General features: G+C 53.9%; 5 protein-coding genes across 5 annotated transcripts; 3 read left to right on the plus strand and 2 right to left on the minus strand.

Annotated features, from left to right (window-relative positions):
- Positions 1-3520: 3520 nt before the first annotated feature.
- Positions 3521-4457, plus strand: NECHADRAFT_83774 (uncharacterized protein; the record flags this gene model as incomplete). Its single annotated transcript, XM_003048712.1, has 3 exons — positions 3521-3554; positions 3667-3764; positions 3873-4457. 3 exons carry the CDS (start codon positions 3521-3523, stop codon positions 4455-4457), a joined length of 717 nt encoding a protein of 238 aa, XP_003048758.1.
- A 362-nt stretch (positions 4458-4819) lies between these two features.
- Positions 4820-5623, minus strand: NECHADRAFT_83775 (uncharacterized protein; the record flags this gene model as incomplete). The annotated part of the gene is made up of 1 exon (XM_003048904.1): positions 4820-5623. The coding sequence occupies one exon, from the start codon at positions 5621-5623 to the stop codon at positions 4820-4822; it is 804 nt and encodes a 267-aa protein (XP_003048950.1).
- Positions 5624-6706: 1083 nt separating this feature from the next.
- Positions 6707-7863, plus strand: NECHADRAFT_71081 (uncharacterized protein; the record flags this gene model as incomplete). The annotated part of the gene is made up of 2 exons (XM_003048713.1): positions 6707-6801; positions 6868-7863. Exons 1-2 carry the CDS (start codon positions 6796-6798, stop codon positions 7861-7863), a joined length of 1002 nt encoding a protein of 333 aa, XP_003048759.1. The 5' UTR covers positions 6707-6795.
- Positions 7864-9569: 1706 nt separating this feature from the next.
- NECHADRAFT_71084 (uncharacterized protein) lies at positions 9570-12833 on the plus strand. The gene is made up of 6 exons (XM_003048714.1): positions 9570-9836; positions 9915-9942; positions 9997-10052; positions 10103-10352; positions 10405-11896; positions 11947-12833. The coding sequence occupies exons 1-6, from the start codon at positions 9790-9792 to the stop codon at positions 12534-12536; spliced, it is 2463 nt and encodes an 820-aa protein (XP_003048760.1). The 5' UTR covers positions 9570-9789; the 3' UTR covers positions 12537-12833.
- Positions 12834-13341: 508 nt separating this feature from the next.
- On the minus strand, positions 13342-13885 carry NECHADRAFT_95530 (uncharacterized protein; the record flags this gene model as incomplete). The annotated part of the gene is made up of 2 exons (XM_003048905.1): positions 13342-13690; positions 13755-13885. 2 exons carry the CDS (start codon positions 13883-13885, stop codon positions 13342-13344), a joined length of 480 nt encoding a protein of 159 aa, XP_003048951.1.
- Between the last annotated feature and the right edge of the window lie 5961 nt (positions 13886-19846).

A 19846-nucleotide genomic window follows, 5' to 3' on the forward strand; every position in this document is an offset into this window, starting at 1 on the left:
CAGAGCCAACAGAAAGTCGTGGGCGTTGCAAGCATGGGGGGAACCTAGTGAAGCTCTAAACAAAGTCCTGCCTGCATATTTACCGGTCTCCGGAACCTGGCAAGATGCTCCATTTCGCGTCGATCAACAACGGAGCCGCTCAGGGCCGGGGGACTTGTTCGTCTGGTTTTACACGTATCGAACGACCAGAGCCTTGGACTTCTAATTACATAGTTGCAGCCGCATGTATGTATTTGCTCACGGGTTCCATCGACGGGTTTACTACGATCGACAAGACGGACTATCGCGGAGAAGACGGCTTACAGATGATCTACCAGCTTCAGCCAGCCTTCCCATCGTCCCTGTCAGTTCAAACGAAGCAGGAAAACGGCAGGGCTTCTCGGTCACTTTGAGGAGCGGCCTGAGTCAAGCATGGTGGACTGATTGGCCTCTTCGTCCCATCTCCGCGTCAGTCTGTGCTGCCAGTAGATGATGCTTGCTAAAGCAGACGCCACAGCGAAACTTCCCCCCGCCCCCTTCCCACGGGAGAGGCCCTTCGGCGATGCCTTCTCATTGGCGTCTACAGCTTGTTAGTGGACGTGGAAGCCCGCAACGGCCCACTCGAGGCTTGGCCCGGTGGTGATCAGACCTCTCCTGCGAAGAGCATGTCTACGGTTGGTCTTGTTGCGCTGCAGAAACAGGAGCAACAAAAAGACACAAAGGATCTCTCCACTATGACATTGTCTTTCGATTTACAAGACGCGCCTTGTTTTACTGATTGTAACGGTATCCTTGCTCCAGATCTCCGAGCTCCGGGCACGCGGAGTTGGAGATCCTCATCTCCATCACTGGCGGTCTTCGGGTCACGCTACGCGGGCGCGCTGCTGCGTCCGTTTCGACCGCTGATACTCTCTGCTTACTGCACTATGTACACTACGTCAACGTTGGATCGCATTTGCCATCTCGGGGGATAGACCCTTGCCTTTCCTGTTGTAGATGGTTGCATACATAGACTTCTATTTCAGCAACTTAAACGGTTCCAGCCCCCCCTCCCAAATCTCGCCTCAACTTTTCCGATTAAATAAGGCAATTTCACAGACGCCGAAGCTATTCAGCCTTGAACAATGTGGCAGTGGAGACTTGGGATTTTCTAGACCCGTTCCTCAGACAGGGAGGCCACATGGCACACGTTCTCCTTTTATTTATTTTTTTCGATCCGCCATACCATGTTCCTCATCTTACCAGCCTCTGGGCAGGGAGGGTGTTGTGATATATCATCAAACGCTCTCTCACTCACTAAAAGTCTCTTATGAACCCCCCTTGGACGTCATGGGCTGCACGAGAGAAAGAAAAAACGGGTGCTAAGACGTGCGTCGTGCCACAATGCAGCAGGCCGCTAGGTTTGAGGGACGCATATTTTGTTTCCAACTGCCACACCCGCCAGCGTGTCGAGTTGATGCCGGACCTGGCTGTCTTCTGGCCCTGAGTGGTCGGTTGCTCTAGCATCCGTATATGCCGTTCTTGCGTGTTACGGCAGATCTGATACTGGTGTCCATGCCCTGATATGTAGCATAGACAACTACTCGTGGGTGAAACGGAACATGTATCGACCTTTTCTTTCTTCCAAGGGAATCCCAGGTTCGGTCTCTCATTCCCATTGAGAAGTGTAGCGCCATTCAGATCAAGCAAGTTTCTTCGGCACATGACATCTATGACATGGAAGCCAAGTATGTTCAACGCTCAGCCTGCCTGTCCCATACTCCGAATTCCACCTCTGTGGTATGGTTCGGATCTTTTCCACTCTACTCACACTTAACTAGGTTACTGGAGCCCGGGAATTAACAATGGTTTACATCATACTCCGGATTTCTATCCGGGGTGTTTGATATACTTTCGGTATCCCCGACGAGATGGCTCACACCTTGCCTGAAGGGGTGTTTCAAGTCGGCAAACCTCTTGCCTCGGGGGTGTCTGAGCTGAGCTTCGAATCAAGGCAGTCTGGCGAATCATCCAACATGCCATGGGCAAGGTTCAACGGCATTGAAATTGTCGTCGTCCCGGCGTGTCTAGCAACCTTTTGTCGGGTCATGATTCGGTTTAGCCAGTTCCTTTGGGGAAACCTTGTTTAACTCCGATCCAAAGCCAGAGCGGCTGAGGCGGTTGAGCCATCGCACGAGGTTTCTGGGCATGGAATAGAGACAAGAGTGAGGTCTTGTTCCAGGCCCAGCCACGACTCTGCTCGTGGAGAGAACAAACACGAGGCCAAGCCTAGAGCTGCTGCGTGACTGACAGAGGGATATTGACATTGGTTACTGACAGGCATAGGATCTACCAAGTGGCTGGCTCTCAGCAAGCCACTCCACTTGAAGTTGAGATTGCCAGCTCGAAATACCCGGCAAAAACAAGTTTTGAAGAAAGGCTGCTGCCGATCAGATTATGCCCGGGTGGGCAAGCTGCAGTAGCAGCATCAGCAGCATCAGAACCATCAGACAAGCGCCGGTCATGGTCAAGGCGTCTTTCTGCTAGCTGGCTAATTAATAGATGGCGTGCGGGTCGGATTCCGCATTTTGGGAATGGAGGCTGAAGGAGGCTCGATTTGCTATCAACCCCCAAGTACCGATATGCCACCTTTTGAGTTTGGATCCTTTGCGGGGTGCCTCGCTCCGGTGACCTGGCCTGGGTTCGGGTGGCTTGAGGGCTGGCTTGCATGTTTGCCGGCCGCGAGGCTTTAGAGTTTTAGGGGCATGGGATGTAGGATGCTTGGAGGTTGGTGGCAGTGGTTTCTTTAGAATGGTTGAAGAATTGGGCTGCTATTCATGTCTTTGTTCAGCTGTTTCAGGCGTCTTGGAAAGACTCTGCCAAGAGATGGGTTGGCAGTTGGTTGTCAACCGTCCTTTCATGGATGCTTCCGTAGTAGCTTGGCACTATTCGAAACAAATATATGGAATGAAGAATAATAGCCAACGTAGTAGTTGAGTGGAGTTGACTTTGACTGAATCAGTTGCAGACTGGACGGGGCCATATACAGTATCCAGTAGCTTGGGTCAGATTCAGATCGAGATGGATAGATTTACGAGATCCAGCTAATAGATTCCCTCCCGTGCTTTGGCATCTATAGCGGCGAGCTGCTATCCCAAAACATGGGAATTGTCATTTAATTAATTGACTGTGATGGATGGATGTTGTCACCTACTGCCACCTCAAAAGATGGATGCTCCCACCAACAACATTGAAAATACTGCGGCAGTGCAAGCCGAGGCGCGGGCCGCCAGAAACGCCCGGAGGCCCCCCTGTGCTCTTTTATTACTGGGCCTTATTAGGGACGGTATCCAACTGGAATCCCCCAAGTCTACGCCCATCTTGGCACTATCTTGGCGGCGCCACCACAACATTTCTGTCCACCTTGGATCTCGAAACCCCAACCCAAAAGCATTGTTTATTTTTTGATCTGATAGGGTGACGGAGACGTCTAAGACGCTACCGGGAGCTGAACTGGAACGAAGGAGCCCATAATAGAGCCGGCAATTCATTTACTCCCATCATGTCTATTCCCATGCACCGGCTGGGCGGTCGCGGTACGTCCATGCGTTTTGCGCCGGAATGAGAGGGCGTCGCGGTGTAGCAGAGCTTCATCTGAGATGAGATGAGGGCTGGAGGTTGACTCTGGGACCTGACTAACTCGTGCAGCCTTTGCCCACGATGACGATGACATTGAGCAAGAGTACGATCGCCTGAGAGACCTGGCGCGTGCCGAGGCTGAGAAGCGCAACGACTGCTTCGCCCGCGTGAGTCCCCATCTCCATCCCCGCGATGCGCCGCGATACGATGCGCATTTAGCACTGCTACCCTATCTTACCCTTGCTCAACCTGAGCTGAGCTGACCTTCTATATAGTCCCGCCAGGCCTATGAAGACGGCGATGGCGCCGCCGCAAAGGAGCTCTCCAACGAGGGCAAGGCGCACGCCGCCCGCATGGACGATTACAACCAGCAAGCCTCCGACTTCATCTTCCGCGAGAACAATGCCTCCGGGCGCGTCGAGCCCGACGCGATCGACCTGCACGGCCAATTCGTCGAAGAGGCCGAGCGCATCCTCGAGGACCGTATCCGCGCCGACCAGGCCAACGGCCAGACTCATCTGATTGCCATCGTCGGCAAGGGCAACCACTCGAGCGGTGGCGTCCAGCGCATCAAGCCCAAGGTCGAGGAGCTGTGCCAGGAGCTCGGCCTACGGTATCACACCGACGAGGACAATGTCGGCCGCATCATCATCAACCTCCAGGGCGGTGAGCCTGTGCTGCCGCCCAACCATGGAGGTGGATACTCTGGGCATCACGGTGGTCACCAGCAGCAGCATCACCAACCTCAGCAACATCACCAGCCTCAGCAACAGGAGAACGACCAGGTTGGGGAGTTTGTCGAGAAACAGCTGCCGTGGCTCCTCAAGAAGCTGGAGAAGCACTGCTGTGTGGTTATGTGAGGAGTTGGGGATGCTACTACGAGCTGTCCCTTGTGGGCTACTTGTTTGAGCTTGTTGAATATGTCAATATTCTGTGAGTTCCAAAGTTATGTTGGAAATGTCTAATATGATCTTGTACATGCAAGGCAAGGCACATAGCCAGCCATCTGGAAAAGCATAGAGGACTATAGACGGAGGTATGAGACAACGGATAGTTAAGCATTCATGTATTCAAGATACCAAGCAAACATTGGTTTGCACTATATTTCAACACAAGTATTTTTTACATCTATATCGCAAGTCTTATGACAATCGCACTCTAAAACTCAGTCGTATATCATCGAGGGCCAGGTCACGGCTATGCATTCCCCATCCGATCCTGTTTACACTCTCTGAGCAGAGCCAGTTGAACCGCGAGGCTTCATGGGAACCTCGTCGTACGTGGCCGCTTCAGGCACCTTGTCGAGGGTGAAGCCAACAGCCTCACAAATGATGGCAACCATGATCTCCATGATTACACCAGCACCAAGGTAAGTCCAGACCGTCTGCTTATGACCACCCAGGATGAGAAGGCAGGTATAGGCGAGACGAACAATGACAAATGGTAGAGATGCAGTGATGGCAATCAGGAGACGGTGCTCTCCCTGAGAGATGTAGCCTTGGTTTCGGAAGACGAGCACGGTCTGAAGAACAAGGAGGACCAGGACGACGATCATGAGGATAACGCCGACCTTGCTCTCAGTGCTGTACTGGATCTTGGGCGCTCCGGCGTTGAGTGTGTAGTTGGAGTTGGAGCCACCAACAGCGAGGAGGATAATGGCAACCAGCATCAGCAGCTGAATGGCGCGCTGGTGGATTGGCTTCACAACGACATGGCCCTTGCGGTTCATCGAGTCAAAGGAGCGGCTCAGGAGACCCAACAGTGTAAGGATGAGAGGACCAAGACCAATGCCATTGAGAGTGAGCCAGCCAATGTAGAGGCTTGTGTTGCTAGGATCATTGACTGTGGCGAGGAGAAGGGAAGATCCTATGAGACGGGCGAGAGAGAGGATGACGAGATAGAACCAGCCGGCGTTGCGACCAAAGCCATGGTTTTTGCAGAGGATAAGGGCGCCGATGAAGATGAATGCGTACACTACGATCTCAGCAATGGCGATGTTGTCGTAGTCGTTGAGAGGGCGAGTCATGATGGCGGTTTAGGTGCGAGGAGTATGTGGTAGGGAGCTGAAGTAGAGAGTGGTTCGAAGTTGTGAACTATAGGCGTGTGTGATATTGTGCTGGCGTGCCTTATTGGTTGATGTGGTGTTTAGGCGGTTGACCTTTGAATGTTCAGTTAATTAATGAAGAGATAGAAGCAAGCTGTTGTCCTGGTCTTGGCTGCAGAAGATATCCCATCCCAAGCCATGGGCCAAGCCATCTTTATACACTTTCAACCTCAACCAGATGCAAGCTCATTCAAGCCCAGCATCGCCTCAGACCTATCCCCACAACCAAATACCACATCCATTGGGTGATAGACGATCCATTCAATCACAACCTCCCACTGGGGATAGGAAATAACAAGCTTGCAGAGGCTGAGCGGTTGCAATCGAATGAAATGCCAAGTCCGGTTTAGCGGGGGCTTTGCTGCATGGGTCGAAAGCTGTAGGGCTGCCCCCCGTGCGAGTGCCGATATCCGTGGTCTTCGGGGCCGAAACCACGGCCATGATCTTGAAGCTGCAAGAGGTGAGATTCGGTCGGGTAACGGCACGTTGGGCGCTTTTTTTTCTTTCGCTTCGAGAGGTTCGAATCGGATCCCCCATCGGGAAAGGTTCAGGACTGCAGTGGCTGTGGGTTGTTGCAGTTGACGAATAAGAGTTTTAGAGTGTTGCTTTGGTTTCTCTGTTTCATGTAGATTGGATATGAATGATAATCCTTGCTTGATTCGATAATCGTGAATTGGAAGCTAATTCTTGTGGTTGACTCTACCCATAGGTAGGTATCATGGGCGCGTAAAGTTGACCAGGAGCAATAGGGTAGTTGAGATAGAACAAGGTCAACAACCAGCAAAAATCAATACATTGTTCGACGAAAAATAATAAAACAATCTTGTAGTTCTAAGTATTAGAGCCATATGTGACAATATTGACGAGTTGATAATATTCGTACATAGCACTTTGTGCCTAGAGTGGGCCACTCTGCGTGAACCAAAGTGACGTCGGTCCGTAGGAAAATTGTCCATCGACAACTCCAACCCCACCAACATTCGCATTCGCTTGACAACGAGAGGCCTCACATCGACGAATACCCCAGGCCAAGGCCCATGCTCAATCAGTTCGGTTGAATTAGTCCTATCAAGCCGCGTCATCTGTCCGAGGCCATGCCCGTATGCCTTCTCCATCTCCACCATCGCCTGCTCTAGGTAATACCTCTTCGCTGACATTCCCACCAGCTTGTCATTGTATCTGGACTGCCTACTTCGGGCAAGTCCACAAGATCAAAGCAGCTCTACGACTACCTCGAGAAGCGTATTGTCGACACAAAGTACCGTCTACACCTCATATCCGACGAGACACTTTCCATATCCCGCACCGTCTACGACCTGTCCCAAGTCCCCGCACACACTCGCTCCGCGAATGCCTCCGAGAAGGATGCTCGGGCTGCGCTATATGGCGCCGTGAAGCGCGTTCTCAGCGACAAGGACATTGTGATCCTCGACGGACTCAACTATATCAAGGGTTGGCGGTACCAACTGCACTGTGAGGCCAAGGCAGTCCGTACACCAAGTTGCATATTGCAGATTGGATGCGGGGTGGACAGAGCGAAGGGAGTCAACGAGGAGAGGCTACGACGAAGAGAAGCCGCGGGAAACAAAGGCGCAGAGGAGACCGAGACCACGACTCCTGATTCCCCCGATGTCGATACCGCAGAGCCATACGAACCGAGCAACTGGGACAACCTCGTCTTTCGATACGAAGAGCCCAACCCCATGACCCGCTGGGACAGTCCCCTCTTTACACTTATATGGGAAGACGACGAGCCGCAAACCACAAAAGTCTTTTCTGACCTCTGGGATGCTATCGCAGGCGAGGCGCGCAAGGTAGTCCGGCCGAACCAGGCTACGGTCCAACGCGGTCGTGAGGCCAGCGGCGACTATCTCTACGTGTTGGACCGTGAGACATCAGACATCGTAAAGCGCATCGTCGAGGCACAGCGCGAGGGTGACGACGTTGACGAAGTACGGATACCATCAAGCTCCGGCGACCTTACCGTGCAACTACCAGCAGGGAAGAAGGTTGGCCTGCCACAGCTGCAGAGGCTGAGGAGGGCTTTCATGGGGTTGAACAGAGGAGGGATTGGGCTGGAGGCTGTGGGGGATATGAGGGCAGCGAGGTTGAGGGAGACGTTCGTGACGTATCTCAACGATACGTTTGAGAAGGACGAGTGAGGGAGGGCCGTTTCCTACTGAAGGTCAAGGCCGTACTATCACGACCGAGCTGCCATCACCTCCGTCACCATGCGTGCTGCTTGAGAAGCTCAGAGGTACCGTGATGCTCCATATTGCAAGCGCCTGGCCCCTCTGTTCATAAAAGTCAGTGTTAAGGATGCTCTCGGCGCGTCTTTTCAGCTGCCTGAAGATAGGTCGTGCACTAGACGCTCAAGCCATCATGATACCATGTCACGATGCGTAGCACGGCGGATGGCCGAGAAGATGTCGTGTCATGACAACGACCCGACCTGTTGTTATGGACCTGCATCGGAAGTTCAAGGCTTTTTGCCTCCAAGTTGAAAGACCTACCCATGTTGCCGCCATATGCAACCCTCGAGTCAAGACCTTTGACTGAGGACATTAGTCTGGCAACACTGACTCGTTGGGTTAGTAGAGAATGTGGCCACTGATAGACAGACATGCAGCAATACAGGAAGCCAACTCTACGGACGAGAGGAAGACCCGACTCCATACTCAAACCACCTACTCATTATGCGACTGGGATATCCATACCCGCGTGTTATGTGCCGTCTTGAGCAACGTGCTTGTGCAATATCGGTGGTCCGGGCGGGCATCAAAGTGATACCCATGTCGCTACTTTGCCGAGACGGGACCCTTGACAAGACGAGATGCACAAAGCCATCATGTTTGTAATTCGATATTGTAGAGTTTGCTGGATGTTTCCATGACAAGTGGCAATTGAAGCGGGACTCGGCCAAATACGAATTGCTGCCTGTTGACGAGAATGGTCGAGGCAAAGAAAGAGAGTACCGTGGCGGACTCAACTTGTCACGGAAATGAGACGAGCCCCGGATTTACAGCCTGGTCCATCTTGCACTGGATCTCAGACGATCCTCACCGTCCAAGGTGAGCGCGGGTGCAGGTGGTCTCAGTCTCACAATGGAACGAGCGCTAAGAGGACGCCAACAAGCACGGCCAGCACGGCCAGCACGCACGCAGCTGGCCGAGAGACGCAGCCGGGGAAGTCAGCGAGTGAGTGAGTGAGTGTCGGTGGAGGCGGGCGCGATTGTTTGCGCGGCCCTAGCTGCCTGCCTTTGATCCGCCAGCCTTCCATTGACCTCCGTCCTAGCTGGGGCGAAAAGCAAAGCAACTGAATGCAGGAACTCTATGCGTGGCGGTCTGTCTAACAAGGTGCAGGTGGTGGTGACAGAGAGTGGCCAAGCAAAGCACCGAGATTTTGCACGATTGTGGCTGTTACGAGAACCCGGAAAATGAGATTGGTGATGCTGAGACAGTAACAGTGCAGGAAAGTAATTGCTAGTGTAAATAGAAGCTTCTTTGGGCTTCTACATGCTTTGTCTTGCACGGCAAAGCGAGAGACAACTGTAGTCGTCACTCTGAGTGTGCCTGTTGCTACCTACCGCCTCGCGCCCGTGCCCATGTCTGCTCGCTGCATCATAGTGCCAGCCTGGGGCGCCCCACCATCCCACGGCTGAGCTAAGCTGTTTCTGGCACCTGCATCAATATTGTTCCGCCCCGAATCAGGGCGTTCGGTGATATCATTGGCCCACAGCTCCACGGTCGGCCAGTGAATCGCTGTCAGGTCGATGGCTGCTGGCTGCGCTGCTTGCGGTTCCGGTCCCGAAGGAAGGTGCCCTGTGGCCTTTGAACAGCTCGAACCTTCGTTTCGTTGCCTCTGGCCTCAAACCTCGAAACGACTTTTCTTCCTACAACTCACAACTTACTTCTCAACATCAACCTCCCACCCTTCCCTTCTTCCCTCCTCCACTTCCATATCTTCCCTCTCCCCGTCTCTGAAGCAACAGCCATCGACTGGCTTTCTCCACAACACTTCCAGCTTCCCCTCCTCTCGTCATCAAGCGAGCCAGCAGCAGCTTCACCTGAAGCATCCAGACAATCATCATGGCTCCCCAGCCTGACGAGCACCACCACAAGAAGGTCAACTTGACGTACGTCCTTACTCACCAACTCATCAAGTCATGGCGCCTGCCATGATGCGAGCAGGAACAATAGCTAACCGGCGACAGCGATCCCTCCGGCGCGGAGATCAAGCACGTTCGTACCGCTTAATCTTGTCGACACCCCGCACAGATAGCTGACCGTTACTAGGAAGATGACACCGCGACCGCGATCCTCAAGAAGAAGAAGAAGCCCAACCAGCTGATGTAGGTGACGAGCACTCGCGGGTGCGCATGCAATGACTGACATGATCCAGGGTCACCGATGCCGTCAACGATGACAACAGCATCATCGCCCTCTCCGAGGCCACTATGGACTCGCTCCAGCTCTTCCGAGGCGACACCGTCCTTGTCCGAGGAAAGAAGCGAAAGGACACCGTCCTCATTGTCCTCGCTGATGATGAGCTTGATGATGGCAGCGCTCGCATCAACCGAGTCGTGCGCCATAACCTGCGGGTCAAGCACGGTGACATGATCACTATCCACCCTTGCCCCGATATCAAATACGTCAGTTCCCCCTCATCAAGGGCACATTGACTTGTTGCTAACAACCCTGCAGGCCAAGCGAATTGCTGTCCTCCCCATCGCTGATACCGTCGAGGGTATCACCGGTTCTCTCTTCGATGTTTTCCTCGCCCCCTACTTCCGAGAAGCATACCGCCCTGTCCGACAAGGAGACCTCTTTATCGTCCGCGGTGGTATGAGACAAGTCGAGTTCAAGGTTGTCGAGGTCGATCCTCCAGAGTACGGTATCGTGGCACAAGACACCGTCATTCACTGCGAGGGCGAGCCTATTCAGCGAGATGAGGAGGAGAACAACCTCAACGAGGTTGGCTACGATGACATTGGTGGATGCCGAAAGCAGATGGCCCAGATCCGAGAAATGGTCGAGCTTCCTCTCCGACATCCCCAGCTTTTCAAGTCCATCGGTATCAAGCCTCCCCGAGGTGTCTTGCTGTACGGACCTCCCGGTACCGGTAAGACGCTCATGGCTCGAGCTGTGGCTAACGAGACCGGTGCCTTCTTCTTCCTGATCAACGGTCCCGAGATCATGTCCAAGATGGCCGGTGAGTCCGAGTCCAACCTGCGAAAGGCTTTCGAGGAGGCCGAGAAGAACTCTCCCGCCATCATCTTCATCGACGAGATCGATTCTATCGCCCCCAAGCGTGAGAAGACCAACGGTGAGGTCGAGCGACGAGTTGTCTCTCAGCTCCTCACCCTCATGGACGGCATGAAGGCCCGCTCCAACGTGGTCGTCATGGCCGCCACCAACCGACCCAACTCGATTGATCCCGCCCTCCGACGTTTCGGCCGTTTCGATCGCGAGGTCGACATTGGTATCCCCGACCCCACTGGCCGTCTTGAGATTCTCCAGATTCACACCAAGAACATGAAGCTCGGCGACGACGTCGACCTGGAGCAGATTGCCGCCGAGACTCACGGTTATGTCGGTTCCGATGTTGCTGCACTGTGCTCTGAGGCCGCCATGCAGCAGATTCGTGAGAAGATGGATCTGATTGATCTTGATGAGGATACCATCGATGCTGAGGTCCTCGACTCTCTCGGTGTCACCATGGAGAACTTCCGCTTCGCCCTTGGCGTTTCCAACCCCTCCGCCCTCCGCGAGGTTGCCGTTGTCGAGGTTCCCAACGTTCGCTGGGAGGACATTGGTGGTCTCGAGGAGGTCAAGCAGGACCTCAAGGAGAACGTCCAGTACCCTGTGGACCACCCCGAGAAGTTCCTCAAGTTCGGCATGTCTCCTTCCCGAGGTGTGCTGTTCTATGGCCCCCCCGGTACTGGTAAAACTATGTTGGCCAAGGCTGTCGCCAACGAGTGTGCCGCCAACTTCATCTCCGTCAAGGGACCTGAGCTGCTCAGCATGTGGTTCGGTGAGTCCGAGAGCAACATCCGAGACATCTTTGACAAGGCCCGTGCCGCTGCTCCTTGCGTTGTCTTCCTGGACGAACTCGACTCTATTGCCAAGGCTCGTGGTGGCTCCATGGGTGATGCCGGTGGTGCCTCTGACCGTGTCGTCAACCAGCTTCTGACTGGTAAGTAATTGTTGTCAACGATATCAAGCTCAACTGCTAACTTGAAATAGAAATGGACGGCATGACCTCCAAGAAGAACGTCTTCGTTATTGGTGCTACCAACCGACCTGAGCAGCTCGACCCTGCTCTTTGCCGACCTGGTCGTCTCGACTCGCTCATCTACGTGCCCCTGCCCGATGAGCCTGGCCGTCTCAGCATTATCAAGGCTCAGCTCCGCAAGACTCCTATTGCGGCTGATATTGACTTTGGCTACATCGCCTCCAAGACACACGGCTTCTCTGGTGCCGATCTTGGCTTCATCACCCAGCGTGCTGTCAAGATTGCCATCAAGGAGTCCATCACGGCTGATATCGAGCGCCAAAAGGCTCGCGAGGCGGCTGGTGATGAGATGGACACTGATGAGGATGCCGAGGACCCCGTGCCTGAGCTGACCAAGGCTCACTTCGAGGAGGCTATGCAGATGGCCCGACGATCCGTGTCGGACGTTGAGATCCGCCGCTACGAGGCTTTCGCCCAGCAGATGAAGAACGCTGGTCCCGGTGCCTTCTTCAAGTTCCCCGAGGCTGGCGCCGATGCTGCTGGTGCCGACGGTGGCAACTCGTTTGGTGACGCTGGCAATGATGATGATCTCTACGACTAAGGACGGCAACGGCTCTGTGGGCATGGGTCCTTTGTATTCTAATATTTTCTCTCGTACATCTCTGCGTTGGTTGTGAGCAGCCAGTGGGACGGATTCCATCCATACACTATGTCGCAGCCGAAATTGGGCTGGGAGTTGGTAGAAAGGTAGATGCGAGAAGAATGGCAACTTGACTTTGGTAGCCCTCGTGCGTCGTTGTCGCTGTGATGGCCCAATAGGAGAAAGTTGCTCATTGAAGCACAATTGTTTGTTTTGGACTTGATAGATGATGAAATTGATTCCCTTTTGATGAAGATGATTACCTGTTTGTGTATGGTTGACATTCTGCTTGAATGACTCGAGATGATGACTGTAACTCGAGTCATTGTACCCATGGCTTGGTGTTGAGGAGAGGTACGACATGTTGAGTGCCCCAATATGGGATCGTGACATGCACGCCAGCGAGGTTGTTTGATAAACATTCACGGGGTCCTAGTTGTAGATATCAAAAACAAGTCTATTCATTTATCTCATACATGAACTTGGTACTCATGTTTTCTGTGTTGGTATCGATCATGGTCCTTATGCCCTCCCTTTCCTTTCCCACCATTGTGAGCTTGTCACATCCTTGGGCCTACCTGGCCTCTGAAAAGGCGAAACTATGAATGTGTGTGTTTATGATTTCGCAGCACGTTTCATCGCTCGAAGGGGTTCATTTCGACGAATACCCATTCTTCGAGTGCTGGACGCTCGTGCGGTGCTGCTGGATGGCTGGGTTCCTCGCCTTGTTTCTCTCTTGCTCGATCCGCTCCCGAGTCAGCGCCGTCTAGGCAGCCTCGTCGTCCTCGATGTCGCAGATGGCCTCTAGGTGCTCCCTCGTGACGCGCAGGGCCTCGTCGACTACGGATTCTGGTATGGCGAGGCTCGGGGTCGTCTTTGCTTCACTGGAACCGTTGGCCTTTGCTGCGTCGCCGTTGGTGGCGGGTTTTCCGTTGGTGCTTGACGAGACGGGGTTGAGGGCCGAGTCGTGGCGGACGTCGTCGAGGACCCGGCGGAGGAGGGCGGGGAAGGTGGTTACTTCGCCGGAGCGGAGGAGGGCGAGGGCGTGGGATTGGATGGTGGTGGGCCAGTTGGCTGAGTCGGAGTTGAGGGCGTGGAGGAGAGCTTCTTGGATTCTTAGAGTTCAAGTGTGTTAGCCTGATGTCTGCCTGGCGAGGTCAATGCGGAGCAACAACATACTGAGGAACGTGTCCGTCGTGTAGGAGGACCGAGTTGATCTGAGAGCGCAGATCAGGGTCCAGGGTCGCGGCGGTGTAGTTGGCTGCGCTTGATGGCACCTTGACGGGTGTGGAGGGGGCCTTGTTGGACATTGTGATGGCGATGATGACGGGGTGTGACGGTGTAGAGAGAGAGAGAGGTCTTTCAATCGTCTTTTGCTATCCAACAATCATGTATCGAGGACCAATGAGATGGACGAGACGGCGCGTGATTCCTTTACAACAAAATAAAAGAATGCCGCGGCGTTCTTTGTTCGGCCGTGCCCCGATAAACCGACAAAGTTTCGTCTTGCTCTCGCACGTCGGAATAGATGCAGTCAACGTCAAGACGTCACAACCATAGAAATGCTCCCCCAGCTTTTACCCCTGTCTAGTTCCCGTGCGGGGGAGAAAAGAGATCGTCGCAAGGGCAAGCAGCGGTGCAAAAGAATTGGCAAATGCTAGGTCCGTCGTCGCGCGTTGTTTCCCCCCTTCGAAGAAAAGGCGTGGGTGGTTGGTCGTGGGCGAGGCTGTGAGGGAAGGTTTTCCCAGGTTGCGCAAGGCTGAGAGAAATTGGGGGGGTCCTTGAGAAATTGTGGCAGTGCAAAAGGTACGTAACTTGTAGCTTATGAAATATCAACCCCAAAAAATGGAATGGGGAGGATTGGGATTGGTTGGAAGATGCTACAATGTGGAGGCCTGACCCTTTTCCCGATGACGGCGGCGCTTCATGCACAGCGATAAGATAAGAAGTTCCCCGTCGGGAATTGGGAAAACGGATGGAGACAAGGTACATGTATACATTAGATGGATCCATTGATGGACACTCCAAGCTGAGCTGAGGTCCATCCTGTATGTATGCAGACTTACACGACCTTTCAAGAAAAATGAAGCTTTTTTGAATAATCAGAGATAAACACAAACCTACAAGACAAAAATCAATCCAAGCTAGTAAGCTCTCGAACTAGATCACCATGTTTACTTTTTTTTTTTTACTGTCTACCTCCCCCGGCCCCAAGTTCGTCTCGCTTGGCCCAAGTTGCTCACACGCTGCTATCCGTGGTTGGACGCGGATACAGCCAGCCCTTTTCGCCCCCAGTTCATTGATTTACATCATAAATTGGGCATCAAGAGCCAGCTCTGCTTAATCTCGCTAACCATGTCCTGTTTCGTCCCGTCTGTTGACAACTGAATAAACTTTCAATAGGCCTTCCTGCGTCTGCAACCCGCACCCGCACCCTTTCAGCCCTCCGGACCTCACCAATGCAATGCCTGGACATCCATTCAATGCCACATCACCCGGCCCTTTAATCCCAGTCCAGCTGACCAAGAGTCCATACACCATCCATGGCAACCTCTTGGGATGCCCTCATCTCATCCCATCCCTTGGCTGTCTGTCTGTCTCGCCCGCAACCCAACTCCCTTGCATCTTAATCCTCCCTCACTCAAGTGACCCAGCCTCGGAGAATAATCTGCATTGGGCTGCGCACTGGCTTTTCTGTGACTGTCTGTCCGGCTCATCAACCAGATGAGCCGCCGCCTGAATTGACCAAGCCTGTTGGGCTGTTTCTTATCTTGACCCTCCCATGCCATGCCTTGCCATGCCTTGCCATGCCTTGCCATGCCTTGCCATGCCATTGCAATGGATGCCTCGTGTAGGTAGGTAGGTAATTGGAAATGCTCTTGACCGACAACTTGGTCAGCTATTCTTCTTTGCCCAGCCCGTGGTTCCCGCGATGCGGGTCTGTACCGACGCCAAATCTGACTCTCTGCCACCTTCGGGACGCACCAAAGATAACCAACTTGATCCTTCGTTCCCTTCCCTTGGTCCAGCTCCCACAAAGTTTGCAAGTTGTTGTCTCGTTGGCGGGTCGTCGAGAGAACAAGTCGAGTGAGTTCTGTCCAAGGTATGTATGTAGCCTCCCGCAACAACGTGCTGGAGCCCGTCCGGCATATACATCATGCGTTCTATCCTGTACTGCATATTGCCCAGTATAAAGCTGTGGCCACTCTCGGGTCAGACGAATTTCCAACTCCCGCCGCTGCCGCTTGTTATTGTTATTGTCGCCAGTGGTCTCACGATGCGTCATTTCAAGGGGTATGATACCCGAGTCCGGCATTCAATATTCAGCCCCGAACCATGAGCCGGAGGCTCGAGCCCCGACAACCTGTAGAGTGGATCGTCTTTGAAATGTCCCGTTGTTTCTTCGCCGCGGCCCGGCGGTATTTGATGCTGCTTTGCCATGGACATGGTGCATCAAGCTCGTGTGAACGGACGGTGCCTTGACGAGCCAGAACCTTGTCCGTACTTCCTTCGTTGATGCGATGACCCCCGTGCAGTGTCGCGTCTAGAAATTCTTTCGCGACTATTCGGGTCGCCTCCGCGTTGTTGCTGCAAGCTTAGATGCACGGGTCCGCTCGCCCTGGAGTTGTAAGTCCTCGGTGCCGTTATGTGTCACGATGCGCCGACAGCCATGTACTCCAAGGCAGTCTGCTTTTGTGCAATCAAATATCTCAGACTATATGTATCAGCTGGCCTTTGCCTGACCATAGATGTATCATGAGTTTCATGATCCGCCTTGTAATCAAACAGTGTCAGCCTGCGGCGGTCCTGAAGCATACCAGGTCCATGTCAACCACATGGATCGCCAACTTGTCATGTCCACTCGAGACAAACTCGAGACCAGACGAAGCTAAGAGAGCCGCTTGAATGCAGCCCGCTTCTAGCTCGTCCCGGGTTACCCGGAGCACCAGAGCTTAGTGACACGACGGCTCAGCTCGAGATGGATGGCCACCACGAGATGCCCTCACCCCTGCTGACTCTCTTACCCTACAATCCGATGCGACTTGACACTATAGTCAGCCATCCGTCCTTGGAATGCGCTGCCGTGACATGTCATCGGAGGAATATTGCGCGGGCGCCGCCTACCTGACCATCGGGATTGCTTCCCGGTTTCCTGAGTTGGCTATCGCATTAGCTTCAAGTCGCAACTAACCTCGACCAACGAGTACAGCCACGGATGCCATCCGGAGGCATCCACGGCCTTCCGCTCCATCAATTCTCGGCGCATTGTGGTAACACAACGTGGTCACCGGGCTGACTTCTCTGCTCACAACCTCGGCAAACCACCGTCCTGTTGTGGCCAATATTACCGAGCCCAACTGTCGTAAGAGTCCAGACGGACGCTTCAAACCAAGCATACAGTACCCATGTGGGCCACACCAACAATCCTTCAAGTTTCGAGTTCAAGCCTGATTGCTGGTCGCGAACTTCCGTCCAACGCTACAACTCACGGCCCGGCCCGCTGGGATACCCGGAAGTGACAGTGACACCTGCTCGGCCGTTTTCTTTCACACCGACTCAACAAGCCGTCGCTGGAACCGTTTGCAAGTTCCGCGCTCTTACCGTCCCCGTTGACCTTCCTGTTGTCGTATAGCACACTCTGCTGTTATCCTCCCTCAACATGCCCTTCCACCCCGCGCTGCACGGCTGCGTCCTGGTCCGTCACATGAGCCTATGCCGCCGCGAGATGAGATGGCACCCGGGGAGAGCTGCCAACTATTCCCAGCCAGAGGGGATGCACCACCCTTCGGCACCGCGCCGGACACCCCCGGCACCCGCCCGAAAGTTTGTATAGGCGGTGAGGAACAAAGCAATGACGAGTCCTATAGCCTGTCCCTATCTCACCGGCCCTTCGCAGCCATGACTGGTACGGAGTACAGATGCGTCGAGCGCTTGGATGCTCCACACCGTACCTGGTTCAACAGGCACACAAGGAAAGTCTTCCCTAATATTTCCCTCAAGTTGATGACGACAGGCATCTCCGGGGAGGCTTGTGTGAATCCCGGCCTCGCTCGAAGGAATGGAATGCATCTGGCACAAGCTGCCGTGAAAGACCTCGCCTGGCCATGACTCAAGGTACTGGACCCGAGCGCCGTTGGGTGGCAACGAATACCGGCTCTTAGACATGTTAGCACGGCCATTACCAGCCCTGCAGTAGAAACAGAAGCAGTTGAACGCGTACCCCATTGCGCCAACACTTGTGCGCAACGTCGCTCGACAATGATTGGAGAGAGCTAGTACACCGGAAGAGCAGAGCCAATAAACAACCTCAGTCGTCCTGTTGACCGAGACGTCTCAACACTGGCCATATCAGCATGTGCTCGCCCCAACTTGGGTATCTGGGCAATGGCAGCAAACACCCGACCAAGAGCTCCATGACTGGGACAGTGGCAATGATGATCAGCAATCAGAATAGTCGCCTTGCATTCAACCCGACATGGTCAAACCCAGAAGACGGAGCTGGGTGACATCCGTAGGCTTGGGACATTGGGCACACCGAACTGCAGACCCCGACATTTGCTTTGTTCCGAGACCAAGGAGCTAGCCGATAGAATGAGAGAAGAGAGAAAAGTAGATTGTCCAGTTGGACATCATGCATAAAGAGGTCTAAGCCTCCATGGGCCGAGTAGCGTGTGGCCGCTTCCACAACCATTCGCATTGCTTTTGTCAAGTCGGCGGCGCTGTGCCATGTCTTTCCAGGGAGGTGGAACAAGAGACATTGCAACAGCCGCAGCCGTTAGGGTGCTCGGGTGTCAAGAGTTCTACGTGCTTCTTCCTCGTGCCTTCGAGTACCACGACTTGAAGTAGACACTGCCTGACAAGGGTTCAGGGTCTCGCCTCGCCTCGCAGGGCGGCTTGCTAGACCGACCCGCGAGTGGGCTTCCGCAAGTTTGTGCCACAGTGCTGATATTCGAGACGAGTCTTGTTCGCCAAGACGGGTTGTTGTGATGGTCGAGCCTGCATGGCTGTTGGCTCATGTCGACAGTGTTTGCTCAAGTTCGCAATTGGAGCCCGGCAAGCACCAGGTTTCTCAAAACCCGCCCTGGTGATTAGTTAGTCCCAACTCTCCCTGGGCGTGATTGAGGCTGAAATCTTTGATGGGGGTTCCTGATGTGGGGGATCAACCCGAGTCCAGAGATCAATGTTTGGGGGTTTGGGATGTTGTGGGGAGTCTCCAGGATCTCCTCATGCCCGGTCAAGTAATACCACGGTCAGCGTCCCACCACGCATCCACCCAAATAGACAGCTCTGACACGGCGGCCACACACGTTTCCCCGGAAAATCAAGGCATGTCGCCTCGCAGCTGGAGTGCATTCAATTGCATTGGGTCTGTGTACAATGACGTCTGGGCAGCTTGGTTGAGCTTAGTCACAGCCAGGGGCATCCACTCGGTTGGTTCGCCTTTGGGCAGGCCTGTAGCTATTCAGAGAAACTGTGAATTGCTTTGGTGATTATCTGTGCGCGTGTTCGCCTCAGGTAGGGGGTGGATGGCAAGCTGAACCCAAGAGTCGCCGCTCCAATCTGTAAAGTGTCCAAGTCATGACCTTGCATGAAGCTGTGTCGTGTCGTGTGGATAGAGGCGGGTGGACCCATGAAACACGACTTGATGGCGAGCCGCATAACGACGTTTTTGCTTGGCCAAGATTCGCCCAATGGAACATACGCTTAACATACGGTGACCCTTCCTCGCCGCTCTGTCGAATGGAGTTGAGGAAACCTGCATGAAAGTGCATTGAGAAACCAGGCTCGTGCCATCGGGGGCCAAAGAAGAACTGAGAAGAAAGCCACTGGCCAAGTTGTCGAAAGACACTCGATACAGCGCTCATTGACGCTGGAACGAGGCTGCTGAGCCTGTCTTTAGCTATCCATGCCTCGAGGCCCAGGCCATACTGCCCAGACCTGACAGGGCCAGGCTGGAGACAATATCACTGCCGCCCGGCACCTCGTGTCGATAGGTCATTCTCTCCTTCGCTGAAAACGAATCGGGGTCGCAGTCGCCGAAGGGTCTTTGCTTATGAGCAAGGGGACGGGATCGACGAAAGGCGACCTATCACTTGTGATTTGGCAATCGAGGCCCACCGGACGGACCAGTTGAACCGGGGGCATTGACTGATTGTGGCTTATCCGCTGAGAGATCAGATATCAAGCAGAGAGAACATGGATGTTTCGAGCTGGAGTCAAGAGGTAAGCAGCTTGATGCGAGGAGCAGGCCGAGGAAGCACTGAGAGCAA

The sequence above is a fragment of the Fusarium vanettenii genome, assembly GCF_000151355.1.
Source record: "Fusarium vanettenii 77-13-4 chromosome 8 genomic scaffold NECHAsca_10_chr8_2_0, whole genome shotgun sequence".
Taxonomy (NCBI): domain Eukaryota; kingdom Fungi; phylum Ascomycota; class Sordariomycetes; order Hypocreales; family Nectriaceae; genus Fusarium; species Fusarium vanettenii.